The sequence below is a fragment of the Syngnathoides biaculeatus genome, chromosome 15, assembly GCF_019802595.1.
Source record: "Syngnathoides biaculeatus isolate LvHL_M chromosome 15, ASM1980259v1, whole genome shotgun sequence".
Classification (NCBI taxonomy): Eukaryota; Metazoa; Chordata; class Actinopteri; order Syngnathiformes; family Syngnathidae; genus Syngnathoides; species Syngnathoides biaculeatus.
The window spans coordinates 2,346,070-2,363,096 of record NC_084654.1 but is presented as its reverse complement, the minus strand read 5'-3'; the positions used below and the strand labels follow the sequence as shown (position 1 = coordinate 2,363,096).

At 41.1% G+C, this 17,027-nt stretch overlaps 1 protein-coding gene across 14 annotated transcripts in view; it reads right to left on the bottom strand.

Annotated features, from left to right (window-relative positions):
• Positions 1-17,027, bottom strand: part of atp10d (ATPase phospholipid transporting 10D) — a 116,710-nt gene that overhangs the window by 27,873 nt on the left and 71,810 nt on the right. For all 14 annotated transcript variants that reach the window (XR_009798483.1, XR_009798484.1, XR_009798485.1 and 11 more), the window contains one exon: positions 12,965-13,091. Coding sequence is in view for 10 of the 14 variants with exons in the window: in XM_061844174.1 (XP_061700158.1) it covers positions 12,965-13,091 (127 nt within the window). In the remaining 4 variants the exon portion in view is untranslated. The remainder of the gene's footprint in view (positions 1-12,964; positions 13,092-17,027) is intronic.

Genomic DNA, 17,027 nt, shown 5'->3' with positions numbered 1-17,027 from the left:
CCGTACTTCATGAAGTTATTATGATGCAGATAATTTTGTTACGTTCTGAGAGAAGGATTACGTCGTTGGACGCGGATGGAGTTTTTGATTATTGCTGCTTTTAGACAAGTTGTTTGAGTTTGGTGACTTTACGTCGTTTGGCTAGTTAGCTTGTGTTAAAAGCTACTAAACTGTCTTTGTACTTATATTTTGTTATTGTTTTGTGTTGTATTGTATTGTGCGTGATTAAATTGTCTTAAACGCAATACAAGTGCTTTGTTATATGTTTCCAGTTTGACCAAGGGGATTTATTCTAAATCATCACGTAACTATAAACTGTGAGACAAATTAGCCCCCCCCCAACTATTATTTTTTTAATAGCCCTATACACACCTACCTGTCATTTAGAACCCACAAAGCTCTCGTCCTTTGCACCTGTGCAATCCATTTTTCACGACAAACTGGGTGTTTTGGAAAAGTGTGAAGCGTAAATCCATCCTTCCAAGTGTTTGAGCAAAATCCAGCAATACAACAAGCCGGCATTTTGGCTAAAACACTGAAAAAAGGTAATTTCTCACCGGTGCAATAGGTATTAACCAATATAAACACTCGACCCCGCTACTGCAAAAAACTTCCTGGTTCTGCCTCAATAGAAAATCCTAGAGAGACTTGCGCTGGCGGGAGATGAAAAACCGATACACAGCAACATTCTGACTTGCTGTGAAAAAAACGGATGGGTCCATTCCGGATGATTATTTTGGGTTAAAAATATACTAAATTTGATCTTTTAGGTGTCAGTCGCCATTTAATTGAATACCACATAATATGTTTCATGTTCAAACTCATAAAATGTATTGTTTTCTGATCCTTAAATGGTTTAGGTCCTACCTGGAGTAAAGGCGTTACTTTGTAACACTTGGAAGTGCCCAAGCTCAACAAATGGGATCACTCGAGGGTCAGTTCTTGGACCCCTCCTGCTCAGCCTGTATATGCTACCCTTGGGTCAAGTTTTTCAAAACTTTAATCTTGACCATCATAATTACACAGATGACACAGTTATATTGAGCAGTGTCTCCAGTTGACTATAGTTCAATTGAGGTGTTGTGCCACCGTCTTAAGCAGATAAATAACTGGATGAGCCAACATTTTCTTCAACTAAACCACAACAAAACAGACGATTGTTTTCGACAATAAAGAAAAGAGAATTGCTGTTAGTAAATACCTGGACTCATTATCTTTAAAAACCGAAGACCAAGTCTGAAACCTTAGTGTTTTGAGAGATTCTGACCTGACTTTCAAAAGTTATAACAAATTAACCACAAAAACAGCTTTTCACCATCTGAAGAACACATCTAGAGCAAACACACTAAGTCCGTGTACAATGATTTACATATTTACTTCAAGTAAAAAAAACTTTTAGGTTTCGAATTTTCTTGGTATCGGACCCCGTGGGTGATACCTGTTGTGACAACAAGACAAGATGCAATATTTATTATATATTATATATATTTATTCATGCGATTTATATATATATTATATATTAATAAAAAAATAAAAATACACTGCACAACACATAATAATAATAATAATAATAATGACAACAACAAAAGGAATAAGTGGTGGGAACCAATGAACAAAATTAAGATAAACTTGATTTCACATTATGGAGTAAGAACTTTTGATGTAATGCCATATTTTGTCCAGTTCCCCAATGTCTCTCAAACCTGTCTTGTTCTTGCTTCAAGATGAAAGTTAACTTCTCCATTTTAAAGATATCTTGAACCACTTTAATCCTCCACTCAACTGTGGGAGTATTCTTTGTCAACCATTTCCTTGTAATGGGTTTTTTGCTTGCTCGTGACAAAATACTGTATGTGTATATATATATATATATATATATATATATATATATATATAATATATATATATATATATATATATATATTCATTTTCTGGACCCTTGACTGTGTCCGGGATTAATCCCAAGCATAAGGCTTCAAAATTTTTTAAAGGAATCCTGACGTTCAGAATTTTCTCCATATTTTGTTTGTCTTTCCACTATTTTACAATGGACAGTCCCAGGACACATTAAAATGTGTCACCTTATTCTCTCCACAATCTCTCCAGCAAGAGGTACTTGCATCAAGCTCGATCCTCTGAGCTGGGACTTTAAAAAAATCTGACAAAATTTTCACCCAAATTCTCTCCAGGATAGAGCAGAAGTACTTTTCCACTGGTTTGAGATGATCTTTTTCCAAGTTTCCAATTGCAGTTTAACATTACTTTCCTTTTCACATTTCTCTTTTATATATATGGAATCATCACCGTATAACTCCTGTAATATTCTATAAACTTTAGATGTGTTTGCTGTGAGGTCGTTAGCTGCATAAAGACACCTGTCCACCCCATACAATCAGTAAGACTGAAACTTGTAACATGGCCAAGACCAAAGAGCTGTCCAAAGACATCAGAGACAAATTTGTTCAACTCCACACATCTGGAAAGGGCTACAGAGAAATTGCCAAGCAGCTTGGTGAGAAAAGGTCCACTGTTAGAGCAATCATTAGTAAATGGAAGAAGCTAAACATCAATCGGAGTGGAGCCGCATGCAAGATATCACCTCGTGCGGTCTCACTGATCCTTAGAAAGGTGAGGAATCAGCCTAGGACTACACTACATAACTTGGTCGATGACCTGATTAGAGCTGGGACCACCATTTCCCAGGTGACCTTTGGTAATACACCAAGACGTCATGGTTTGAAATCATACATGGCATAGAAGGTTCCCTTGCTTAAACCAGCACACGTGAAGGCCCATCTTAAGTTTGCCAATGTCCATTTAGATGATACAGAGGAGTCATGGGAGAAAGGTTTGTAGTTAGATGAGACCAAAATTGAACTTTTTGGTCATAATTTTACAAACTGTGTTTGGAGGAAGATGAATGATAAGTTTCATCCCAAGAACACCACCCCTACTGTGAAGCATGGGGGTGGTAGCATCATGCTTTGCGGGTGTTTTTCTGCACATGGGACAGGACGACTGCACTGTATTAAGGAGAGGATGACCACGGCCATTTATTGTGAGATTTTGGGGAACAACCCTTTCCCTCAGTCAGAGCATTGAAGACGGGTCGTGGCTGGGTCTTTCAACATGTCAATGACCCAAAGCACACAGCCAGGAAAACCAAGGAGTGGCTCTGTAAGATGCATATCAAGGTTCTGGCATGGCCTAGCCAGTCTCCAGACCTAAACCCAATGGAAAACCTTTGGAGGGAGCTGAAACTGTGTGTGTCTCAGCGACAGCCCAGAAACCTGTCTAACCCAGAGAAGATCTGTGTGGAGGACTGGGCCAAAATCCCTCTTGCAGTGTGTGCAAACCTGGTGAACAACTACAGGAAACGTTTGACCTCTGTAATTGCAAACAAAGGCTACTGTACTTTGATACATAATTTTTCTCAGGTGTTCAAATACTTATTTGCAGCTGTATCACACAAATAAATCATTAAAATATCATACATTGTGATTTCTGGATTTTTCTTTTTAGATTACCTCTCTCACAGTGGACATGCACCGATGATGAAAATTTCAGAACCCTCCATGATTTCTAAGTGGGAGAAATTGCAATATAGCAGGGTGTTCAAATACTTATTTTCTTCACTGTAACACGTTCATTTTTATCGTTTCCACCCTCTGTCCCAATCCTAAAAAGGAAGCAGATTCCACCTGGTTAAACCGGATTTAATTTTAGAGATTAAGGGGTCGTAGTTCTCTGATATAATTGTCTCCAAATTTATAGGAATATTCACCTCTAAATATTCAATTTTTTTTAATTCCAATTTACATTGAGTTCTTCCTTGATGGGCTGGCTAGGGGAATAATGAATTGAAAAAAAAATTGTTTTGTGTGTATTCAATTTATAACCTGTCAAATAGGTTGCCATGCCACGTAAAGCAATGGAATAAATTGATGGTAATTGGCTTGTGTGGCTAGGGTTCATGGGTTCAACTCTCAAATTGAACATCAGATGTCGCCAAACCAAATTATACTTTGATCGGATGGCGAGCACGCCAAAGGTCTCTCTAATAAACTTAGCCTTCCCACTTAGCATCTCAATGCATTACATATATATATATATATATATATATATATATATATATATATATATATATATATTATATATATATATATATATATATATATATATATATATATATATACCAAAGTCAGTAACCTTAAAAACCCAATTGTTTTCATAGCTTTGTATTCAGATCTTTTTTTTTGACATAAAGACATCAACAGGATGCATTTCAGCAGCTGTTCACGACCCTGCGGTTTGCAACGCTAGAGCAAAGCTGCCTGCAAGTGACAAACAGGATGTTTGCAGCATCTCTGAGTTGCTGAACAGGAAGCCTGTGACACCCTTGAATTACCACACAGGATGTTTGCAAGCACTGATCTTACTTTTTTATTGCAGTTTTAACTCGCTGTTTTGATAATTTTTCGATCTCGCTTATATTGGAGAAGATGATGCTTTGAAAATGCTTTGTGTGAAGAATATAACCTGTGTACGACTGTCTCTCTCAGACAAGGCAACACATGATGTGCTACCAACTAGAACAAGCCTGTTGAATACACGAGAGAAATGTATTCACAAGAATGTTGATCCATTTATTGCTATTGCTCAAGAACTAGAGTGAACCTAAATGAAAGATAGTGATTATATCTACTGGATACCCAGGGATGGTGAAAGATACTTGACAGAAAAACAAAGGAGGTACTTCCCACTGGGCGTAAGCAAGCCAAAACCTTCCAGAATGTTCTACCCAAAAGCTATAACGCCTTGGATACGGAAGTCCGAGGCTCTTTGTTCGTTTCACACAGATAGGGAGACAAAAAGGCCTCTCTCTATGGAGTAATATTCTTAGGACAAGCTGACGGGGAGAAGTCTTCGAGCAACTTAGGATGCTTATTTTTGACTTTTTCTTTTTCGATTGGACACGAGCAAAACAACTACTATAATAAGGTAATTGCAGGGTAATACCATCAATATTATGTCGTTACCTAAGAAGGGCAAGTTGACTTTACAATTATTCCTTAACGCTAAAATTCCTTATTACTAAATCAGGCTTCGAGCTTCGTAGGACTTGATCACCCTGAAAAGGCTCACTCAAAAATGTATACCATCCCGATATTCCAATGCTTTTGACTTACTTCATTTTTATTGCTTTTTATTACTTTTATAATTTTCTTCATCCTACTTACCATTAATATCATCATACTACTCATTTTTCCTTTTATTGATTTATGTTCAATTAACATTGAATTTTGCCTTAACATTACAATTGTACCCCGCGTCTGGCAGGAGTAACTGTCGAGTAATGAATGTTATCTGAACAAATTTTATCATTTTATTAAATACTTAAATTTTACATTTTCATCTATCGTTGTCATTCTTATGAGTTGTCTCATCTTTTACCATTCTACTTTGTTAAAGATCGATCGTCAACGACATTAATAACATCTAGTTGTGAATTCCATTTTAAAAGTAACTCATTGATAAACTCCTGCTTAATACAAAATCAAATCTGTTCGATCCTAAATAAGATTGTTAAATCTACTAGGTCAATGACAAGTGCAATCAATTCATTAGAGATGAAGCTGCTGTAGAAGCAGAGCGATCACTTTGTCACCCTTTTACCCTGTAAGGTTACTCGATAAGGGTTGATAAGTGAAGGCAGACCGAATTGGCTTTGCAAAACTAAAGGCAGTTAGTTCACCTAGACGAGTTCATATCGACACCGACTTAAGAAGCTCCCATCCCCCTGCATGTACGGCGTTAAGAGTCGGCTGGGGTAAAGCGGTAGCTTAACCGTTTAAATGGAGAGTCAGTCAGGACATTTCTCCAGATTAGTCCGGCGGATAAGCGGAATCTGACACCTGATACCAGGCCATATTCTCTTAGAGTTATAAGTAATTCTGGTAGGGATTTGGAGGGCTGTCCCAAATAAATCAGAATATCATTTGCAAACAGAGCAATTATTTATTCTTCATTCATCACTTTGATGCCCTTGATCTTCTCATTCTGTTTGATCCACTGACTCAGTGGCTCGATAAAAAGGGCAAACAGTGGTGAGAGAGGGCAACCTTGGCAACCTCTCCAGTTGAAAGCCACCGGATCCTCCGTTGAGTCGTATTTTAGCAATTGGTTTGTGATATAAGGCTCGTATGGTCTTAGTCAAATCATTATGGAATTGGAATCTCTCTAGTATCTTATATAAAAAAAAAGCCAATCAACGGAATCAAACCCTTTCTCCGCGTCGAGCCCTAATAGGACAGCATCAAGTCTGTTCTTGTTTATGTGGTTAATCATATGTAATGTCCTCCTGACATTATCTTGTCTTTGTCTTTGATGAAACCAGTTTGATCCAACTGTATAACATCTGAGAGTATTATTTCAAGGCGTTTTGCTAAAATTGAAGTAAAAAGTTTATAGTCCATGTTCAACAAGCTGATTGGCCGATAATTAGAGCATTCCGTCATATCTTTCCCTTCTTTTGGTAATAATGTAATAATTGTGGAGGAATTTCTCCTTTCCTCAACCCAGTTAAATGTTCTAAGCAACAGTGGCGATAACAAATCTTTAATGGTTTTATACCACTCTTCTGTATACCCATCAGAAACTGGGGTCTTGTTGGGTTTTAATCTTGAGATTGCCTTTTGAAGTTCATCTGTGGATATATTGCCCACTAATATTTTATTCTGGCCTTCTGTGATTGTTGGGAGACAGAGTGGTAGAAGCAGAGATTCAGGTGAGTTATTCCCTTTGCAGTCCATCTGTGGATAGACCTTTTGGTAATATGGTTTGGTAATTATTAATATCCTGACGTTTACATTTAATTTCTTTGGTAATTGGGTCTTTAATTTTGTATACTGCCTTTTCTGCTTGTTGTTTTCTCAACCTATATGCCAAAATTTGGGCTACTTTACTACTTTGTAATGCCTGTTTTTTTTTTGTTTTTTTTTAAAGATTTTTCTGAATCTCTATATCATAGATTTATGTTATTTGTTTTTTTATTGACCTGATTCTTTGACTAATTTCCATTTGAGTGTCTTTTTTGTTTTTTTCCCCCATGTCTTACAATTCTTTTTCTAGTTTATTTAATTTTTGTTGTTTTAACTTCTTGTGACGTGCCAGTTGAACAATGATCTTCCCTCTCTAGACAGCTTTACCTGCATCCCAAATCATGAGAGAGTTGAGATCATCATTCTCTGATGGGTATAATTTGATGACTTCTTGGAGTTCTTCTTTCCTTTTTCTTTTCAGTACATTTAAATTCAGCTTTCAAGAAAACAGGTTTTTACTGTTTTTTTAAAATTAAACTCCAAATAAACTGGGCTGTGGTCTGAAACATCCATTAACCCAATTTTACAGGACTTTACAATACAATACAATATCTTTACTATACATAAAGAAATAATCAATACTCGAGTATGTTTTATGTGGAGGAGAATAAAAGGTATGATCTCTCGCCGTGGTGTTTAACTCCCTCCATACATTGCAAAAGCCCAACTTTGTTGTAATCGTTTCCACTTTTTTGGATATGGTATTGTTTTGTGTCCGATTTAATCTTGATACATCCCATTTTGGATTCAATCTCAAACTAAAGTCCCCTCCACAAATACCAATTCCTTGGGCTTTTGTCATCATCAAATCAAAGATTTGTCTATAAAATTCCTATGTTGCACCTGAGGGAGCATCAATATTTATAAAAGTAATTTCTGCCCCTTTCAACCTCCCCACAACCACATTATATCTTTCTTCTTTCTCTATAATTTCTGATATATTTTCAAAAATTAACCTTTTCGAGATAAGTGGAGCGACCCCGCGTCTGTGCCCTGTTTTGTATGACGACGAATAGACCCGATTAAAGCCCTGCCTATTAAGTTTCAGGTGCTATGTATCAGTTAAATGGGTGTCCTGCAATAGTAGTACATCGTTCCTATCCTTTTTCATTTTGGCCAGTATTTTGCTCCTTTTTATTAAATTAAGTAGACCCTTTACATTATAGGATGCTATCCTGATTGAGGAGATCTGGTTTTCCATCATGATTCAAATATCACTTCAAAAGTTATTACCTCTCCACTCAAACACAGAACAGCATGAGTAAATAAAAAAGGAGAGAAATAAAAGAATGAAAAGAGATACCAAAAAAAAAAACCAACCAAAAAATAAAGAAGACAAAACATAAATAGAATCCGGACATTGTAAAATGAAATAAATTCACCAGTGTCGCAGCTTGAACTTCCTGTTTTGAGGTCATGATTATGACCCTATAGGAGCCGTGATGTTTATCTGCTCAGAAGGGAAGACTCTACATGTCACTGACTGTAGAGGGCCCTCCTTTAAGTGTTCTGAACAGTCCATAACTTATATTTATTCAGATCTTCCCCAGTCTTATATACTCTGTTGATAATGTCATAGAAGTAACCCAAATCTTAGTGATTTTTATTTTTATTTTCCGTTTTATATTTTTCCCCCCATCATCATCACCTTGCCTCTTTAACCATAAATAATTCTTTGTCCAAATAAAATGAAATTTATCAGTCAGTCCATCTGAAGGTGTCTTTCTTTTTAAAGCTTTCTCGTGGCTTCTCAGCTTGTGGCGTCCAATCTCTCAGGATTCGAGGTCTGTTCCACATCAAGTAGTTGACTCTGTCAGCCCAGCTTACCGGAGGTTGATATAACGCCACGGACACACCTCTCTTCACCATGTCTTTCGTAGCCTCCTTTGCTGAGTTGTACATGCATGTTTCTCCCTCGTAGAATACCCTCATTCTCACTGGGAAAGGGGTTTGGAACTGGATATTGTTCTCCTTAAGCATCCTCTTCACCTCTGCGTACTCCCGGCGCTTCTTGAGTATCTCCGGTGCATAATCATGGTCTACGAACACTTTTTTACCTTGACGTAAAAGTCCTCTCTTTTGCCACACTTGTTTCAAGATTTCCTCTTTAATTTCGCTGCTTGAAAATTTCACGATGAAGACTATTTTACTTTTATTGCACTTTCATTATTTGTTTAAATATGACTTTATACGTTTGATCAACGGATAAAGTGTTCCCCATTTGTTAATCAGACAAGGATGTGTTGTGGAGCGAGTGGTTGTCCTTGATTTTGTACGCAGAAAACCGGCGTTGCCGTGGAGACAAACGACACCAGATAAGGAGCGGAAAGTTACCATCCCGGCCCAGGATCTGACTGCGGGGGAGCAGCCACTTCTACCATGGACCCATACATATAAAAACCTTGTGTTACTGGGCAGCTTTTGTCTTCTTCTTTAGCTATCTTGCCAGAAGACACACGTCTCGTGTGCGGCACATACCTAGATAAAACCCGGACGTCTGTACTGCACATTCTTTTGTAATAAATCGATTTGCTGTTAACTTTTTCTAATCATTAGTCATATCTTCCTCGACTCGTGAACACGCGTAGGGTCCAAACTCGCAAATCCCTACACCGACAATAGATAGGTGTGTCTGGTCTTTTCCAGTGCCCAGACTACAGCCTGCAGTTTATGTTTCCCGGCATCATAACTCTGCTCTGTAGGTGATAGAAGACAGGAGAAAAAGGCACAGGGGTCTAATTTCTGAGTCGTGGGGTCCTGTTGCTCGAACTTTCTTCCACACCGCCTCAACACTCTGGAACTGGTCTTGAACAAACAAATTCTGAAGGGTGAAAAGTGGGAGTTGGAAACCATAGCAAGCAATGAATGGGGACATACTGTTGGTAGATATGGTGAGGGAAATGTGGGCGTACGCAATAGATGGCAGGAACGTGCTGCAAGAGGATGGGTTGCGTTCAGCTACACCGTGGAGAGCCGTCTCCAGGGATTGGTTAGCTCACTCCATCTTGCCGTTTGTTTTTGGATGGTACCCTGATGACAGGCTAGCCACTGCACCCACCATTTTGCAGAATTCCCTGCAGAACTGGGAAGAAAACTGTGGAACTCTATTGGAGACAATGTCGATGGCTATTTCATGGTGTCTAAGGACGTGTGTGACCTGGAGGTTAGCAGTTTCCAGACTAGATGGAACTTTCGAGAGGGACACACAGGAAATGTATTTGGAAACATGATCAACGATGGTGATAACAACAGTGTTAGCTTATAAGGGAGCCAAGCTGGTAAAGTAAATGGCGACCGGATGGGTGGGGGGTTGATGTGAAGACTTCACTTGCGTGCACACATAGCAAGATTGGAAAAATTCACAGGTGTCCTTGATATGACTTGGCCACCAGAAGTGCTGTTAAAGGAACTGGGTTGTCCAAAAGATGCCAGGGTGACAGGTTAGCTTGGAAACATGGGCCCACTGGAACGTTTGAACATGTGGAGTCAGGCACAAACAGGCAGTCAGCAGGCCCGACTTGGGATCGGGTTGGTTCTTTTGGGCCTCCTTGACCACCTTCTCGATTTCCAATGTGGCAGCATCAATAAAACGGGACGCAGGAAGAATGGGTTTGGGGTCAGCTGCACTGGAGAGTGGATGAGTGAATACGGGAGAGGGCATATGCTTTGGTGTTCCGGGAACCCGGACCGAAGGAGAGTGAAGTTGAACTGGTTGAGAAATAGTGCCCAGCGAAATTGGCGGGGGTCAAGTTGTTTAGCTGAATGGAGGTAAGAAAAATTCCTATGGTCGGTCCAAACAATGAAGGGGTGTTCAGTACCCTCCAGCCAGTGCCTCCACTTTTCCAGTGCCCCGACTACAGCCTGCAGTTTATGATTCCCGGCGTCTTAACTCTGCTCTGTAGGTGATAGTAGACAGGAGAAAAAGGCACAGGGGTCTAATTTCTGAGTCGTGCGGTCCTTCTGCGAAACGACTGTGCCAACCCAAGAGACAAATCACATCTCTGAAAAAAAAAAATCTGGCTCGAAACCATTTTCTTCACACTTGGGAGATAAACTCACAAGTCTTTGGCCCAAAAAACACTCATGAAATCCATGGTTTCAACATCAATATTGATATGGCATTTGCTATCAGACAGCCTTCTTTGACCTCATAAACATTACAGGTCTCTGTTCATTTTTTTGCTATCCCATTGCAGAGATACTTATGAACACCTCGAACATTGACTAATACAAGTTCCCTTTACGACCTGATGAAAACCAAAAGCAAAAGAAAAAAGGGAAGAAAATCAGATACACCCAGAACTCTCCTCCACTACACAGTTAATCACACATACTCAGACCTATGATCACATTACCCCTGTCCTCCACAAGCTCCACCGGCTCTCCATCCCCTCCGGCCCTACAAAGCTCTTGATAACCTCGCCCTGCCCAACCTGACCAAGCTCTTCCATTGAAACATCCCATATGTACACTTCCTCTCCACGCCACTGATGGAAACCTGTTGTTCACTGCCACCAGGACCAAACACGGTAATTAACCAGGGCCTTAAAAGAATAGTCCGCTGAACAATGAAAAGCCTTAATCTGATAGGCTATGTCATACGTACTGTACCTTCAAAATTTGAAGTTAATCCAATTTCATATAATGGTGTTTTTAATCCGCAATTACAAATTTTCTTGGCCGCCGCCATTTTGTTGAGCTACATGACCTACTTACGCGGATGTCACGTATTCTGTGCGTAAACAAGAAATCACGGCCGATTTGTAATGTAATCACATGCAGTACCACCACCATCGGCACGTAAAAATGCCCCACTGTATTGTGTAATTTTGCTATAATACGGATAGAAATAATCTGAGGAAAAGTCGGTGGCATATTCTGCCCCGTAAGAAAAAGAAACAATTAAGGACCTAGTGGCTAGCGAAGTGTGGTTGCCCCGAGCCATACGACATCAGGAAGGGTGTGTTTGCACATTTATTTATATTGACCAACACTTTGAGTACAATAAGTCTCTGAATTCTTTTAAATAACATTGTTATGTTGCTAACCAATGATGACAAAAGTACTTGTTATCATTAATGCGATTTCTTGTGCTTTCATACATCATGCAGGCGTTGAGACTTCCATCCGTTAATCGTGAACGTAATTTAATTTGATTTGCCATCATGATGGTATGATGGTCAACAGTTCTTGCTGACAAAGGCATGTGTTTTATTCATTTGATTATCTTGTCTTTATGCGAAGTTGGGAAAATGTTTGTCAAAAGTTTCCAAATTTATTGTTCCACACAATTGGCGTTTGACCGTTCTGCGCCTGTGGTTAGTTAGCGAGTCAGACTCCTTGTCATTCCCGTCCGAAAATCCATCTAAATATTCACCAGTATTTACAGCCACAGGTTCAAATCTGTAGAGATGTATTCCTCCGTTTTCACGATCAACCAATGCTGCAATTTCTTCAACAGATGAGAATAAATCCAAGAAATCAGTGCTGTCCGTGATTGTGTTGCGCAGGACACGTCACTTCTTTTTTTTTTTTAAGTCATGTGACTCGCCAAAATGTCAGCGCCCATGAAAATTCGTAATTGCCGATTAAAAACACCATTATATGATATCGGATTAACCTAAAATTTTCAAAGTACAGTACAATATGACATGACCTAATGGATTAAGACTTTTTATTGCTCCCAGTTTTTTCACCTCCTAATATATACTCATTAACATTATCAAGATCAGTTTCCAATAATGCACTTTCTTCTACTCACTCAGCAGTGTAAATTAGATTATTAAAAAAAAGGGCCTCCAAAGGCGTTAAGATCTTCAAAATTAAACGTGGAAGGCTGAATCAAATTCCAAAACTTAACAGTGAGGAACATCTATAGATGACAATTACATTTATTTAGTTTTGGGTTATATAAAAATGTAGTTTACTAAAATGTTATGGGAAAGATTTACGTCAACCCTGACTTTGGTGATGGAATGCCTTAGGAGAGTTTTATGTTTCACTACAGACAACAATCTTTACTGCCGTACTCAGCAGGTGAAGACTCAAATAATCAATTGTTCATCACAGTAAGCTCTTCCTACCCAAAAGAGTGAGGTTGGTCTCCAGTCTCTCAGCAGAATCGAGCAGCAGCTCTTCTCGATTGTCTATGCTGCTCTCTGCCAGCAATTGTCTCTTCAGCCACACCTCATACTCCTTTTCTCCCAGTACCTGTCCCACAAGCAGTATAAAAAGTCTGAATAAATATGTTTATGAACCATTGAAGACAACAACAGCATTACAACAGGAGCATCCCCTGCCCCACCCAGTTTTTAAATCTAAAATATTTAAGAATGCATAAGAAATAATTAATGATACTTTGGACATAAAAGGTCTACTCATCCCAGTTAAAATGTTGAGTTTTTCTTTTTACATCATGAATATGACAATTTGTTTTTTAACCAATTTGGGGAAGTAAATATAAACAAGTGAGATAACTGAAAGGGCGGCATGGTGGATGACAGGTTAGTGTCTGCGTCACAGTTCTGAGGACTGGGGTTCAAATTCTGGCCCCGCCTGTGTGGAGTTTGCATTTTCTTCCCATGCCTGCGCGGGTTTTCTTCGCGGACTTCAGTTTCCTCTCACATCTCAAAAACATGCATTAATTGGAAACTCTAAATTGCCCATAGGTGTGACTGTGTGCTCGAAGGCTCAGTTGTTTATATGTTCCCTGGAATTGGCTGGCAACTGGTAGGCTAATTCCCATCATTTTTTTTTCTTTCTCATAGAAGACTGAAGGAGTTAACAGTGAATGGAATTTGAAACTGTTCATAACACCCACCACCTTGACTAAGGCCCCTACTGACGCGCAATTCCCCGTGCTCTCCTAGATTCCTCTGATCACTGCTTACTGTACTTAAAGGTCAAATGTCATGAAATGGATGATTTTTCGTATGTTATTAATGGAAAAAATGGCAGCCGGTATGGACCCATCCATTTTTTCCACCAAAAAACATGATTTTGACGTATATAGCTTTTTGTAACTCCTGCCATTAAAATCCTCTTGAGGGATTTGTTTTCGACAAGAAGCATGAAGTGACGTTGGAGGCAGGTGGACGCTCAAGCGGACTCGTTTGTTTCCATTAGTTTTACCTGTGGGAAGATAGCTCGTTGTTCCTTCGTGCTACCCAAAATGCCAGCTCGTTGCATTGCTGGATATTGCTCGAACACTCGGGAGGATGGATTTACCCTTCATAAGTTTCCAAGAGACCCGATTCGTCGTGAAAAATGGATTGCACGGGTGCAAAGAACGAGATTTTCGCAGGTTCCAAACGACAGGTAGGTGTGTATACAGCTACTAAAAAAAAATAGTTTGGGATGGACCATGTAATTAAGTTCTCATAACGTAACAAAAGATCCGCGTACGTATGACGGGTGCTAAATGTGTCGATGTGCGCGTCGGACGGCTTCTGCGTCGGCCTCACCGGTGAAGGCTGCCGTGTTGTGCCTCGCGGACGAGCATGGCTTTGGCTGGGCTGGCTCATACATACTGTCTGGGGGTCTGTCGCTGCCACGTCCGTCAGTCACGGGTTCGGCGCAGTTCAATGATCGACTTAGTGGTCGTGGCATCGGACTTGCGACTGCAGGTCTTGGACACTCAGGTGAAGAGAGGGGCGGAGCTGTCAACTGATCACCACCTGGTGGTGAGTTGGCTCCGATGGTGGGGCAAGATGCCGGTCCGACGTGACAAGCCCAAACGTATTGTGAGGGTCTGCTAGGAACGGCTGGCAGATTCCTCTGTCAGAAGGAATTTCAACTCCCACCTCCAGAAGAACTTTCCTTATGTTCCAGAGGAGGCAGGGGATATTGTGTCCGAGTGGACGATGTTCCGCGCCTCCATTGCCGACGCAGCTGACCGGAGCTGTGGCCGTAAAGTGGTTGGTGCCTGCCATGCTGGCAACCCCCGAACACCAACAGTGAGGGATGCTGTCAGGCTGAAGAAGGAGTCCTATCGGGCATTTCTGGCCTGTGGGACTCCCGAGGCAGCTGATAGGTAAAGGCTGGCCAAGCGGAATGTAAATTTCGTTGTCACTGCACCAGTAACCCGGGTGTGGGAGGAGTTCGGTGAGGCCATGGAGAACGATTTCAAGATGACTTAGAGGAAATTCTGGTCCACCCTCCGGTGTCTTAGGATGGGGAAGCAGTGCACTGTCAACACTGTGTATAGTGGGGATGGGGAACTGCTGACCTGAACTCGGGATGTTGTTAGTTGGTGGGGAGAAGACCTCGTCAATTCCACCAACACGCCTTCCCACGAGGAAGCTGAGTCTGGGTGCTCTGAGTGGGCTCTTCTATCTCTGGGTTTGAGGTCCCCGAGATGGTTAAAAAGCTCCTTGGTGGCAGGGCCCTGGAGGTGGATGAGATTCGGCCGGAGTTCCTAAAGGTTCTGGGTGTTGTGGGAATGTCCTGGTTGACACGCCTCTGCAACACTGCGTGGACATTGGGGACACTGCCTCTGGATTGACTGATTGATTGCAGACTGGGGTGCTGGTCCCCCTTTTTAAGAAGCGTGTGTTCCAACTATAGGGGGATCACATTCCTCAGCCTCCCTGATAAGGTCTATTCAGGGGTGCTGGAGAGGAGGGTCCGTTGGGAAGTCGAATCTCGGATTCAGGAGGAGCAATGTGTTTTTCATCCTCCCGTCTAACAGTGGACCAGCTCTACACCCTCGGCCAGATCCTCGAGGCTCCATGGGAGATCTCCCAAACAGTCTACTTGTGTTTTGTGGAATTGGAGAAGGCATTCGATCGTGTCCCTCAGGGATTCTTGTGGGGGGTTCTTCGGGAGTATGGGGTACCGAATTTCTGGCAATAACTGTGACTCGTTTCCAGTGAGAGTTGGACCCCACCAAGGCTGCCCTTTGCCATCGATTTTGGTCATAACTTTTATGGCCAGAATTGCTAGGCATAGGCGAGGTGTAGAGTGTCTTTGGTTTCGTGGTCTCAGCATCCCATCTTTGCTCTTTGTAGATGATGTGGTTCTGTCAATCGTGATCTCCAACTCTCAATGGAGCAGTTCGCAGCCGAGTGTGAAGCGGCTGGGATGAGAATCAACACCTCCAAATCAGAGACCATGGTCCTCAGTTGGAAAAGGGTGGCATGCCCTCAAGTGGAGGAGTTCAAGTATCTTGAGACCTTGTTCACGAGTGAGGTAAGAATGGAGCGGGAGATTGACAGATGGATCAGTCCAGCGTCTGCAGTGATGCGGACTTTACATCGATCCGTTGTGGTAAAGACGGAGCTAAGTTGAAAGGCGAAACTCTCAATTTACCAGTCGATCTACGTTCCTACCCTCTCCTATGGACACGAGCTGTGGGTCATGACGGAAAGAACAAGATCCCAGATACAAGCAGCTGAAATGAGTAGCCTCCGCAGGATGTCCAGGCTCTGCCTGAGAGATAGAGTGAGAAGCTCGGTCATCTGGGACAGGCACAGTGTTGAGCCACTGCTCCTCCACATTGAGATGAACCAGAAAAGGTTGATGGGGCATCTGATTCGGATGCCTCCTGGACGCCTCCTTGGTATGGTCTTCCAGGACCCCAGGAGAAACCCTTCACGTGTGCTAAAATATGGGCTTTGTCCTTTATAATAATTGTCACGGTCATTCGACTGAAGCCCAAGTCTTTATGTTCGTCAGTGTTAATCCTTTCTCTGTTTTTTTCTCTTTTTTTTAATGATGTTAAGATTCATTTACACGGTCATTGCTTTTCTTCGGCTGGACCAGCAATGCTAAAAAAATAAAAAAAACAGCTTTCTTCTTTTGGGCCATAATGTGTAGAAAGGTGGGCAAAAATGGCAAATAAACTCCCAGCGCACAAACACAGATAAGCAATGTGCATGCGCAAAGCAGGAACACAATGGTGCTGGGGCCATAATGGCGGACAAGACAGGGGCCGTCGTAAAGTCGAAATGTATTAGGTCGAGACTGTCTTAACCCGTGAACTCCCTGTATTTTATCGCACGTGAAGGGTTTCACCCTTGTATGAGATAGTGACCACGAAGCAATTTTTTTCGTGAAAACAAAAAAACAAAGCAACGTTCTCCGATCGTTGCCGAGATAGAAAAGATTACTTATGTTATGGATTGAGGAACAGAATCAACGCAGGCT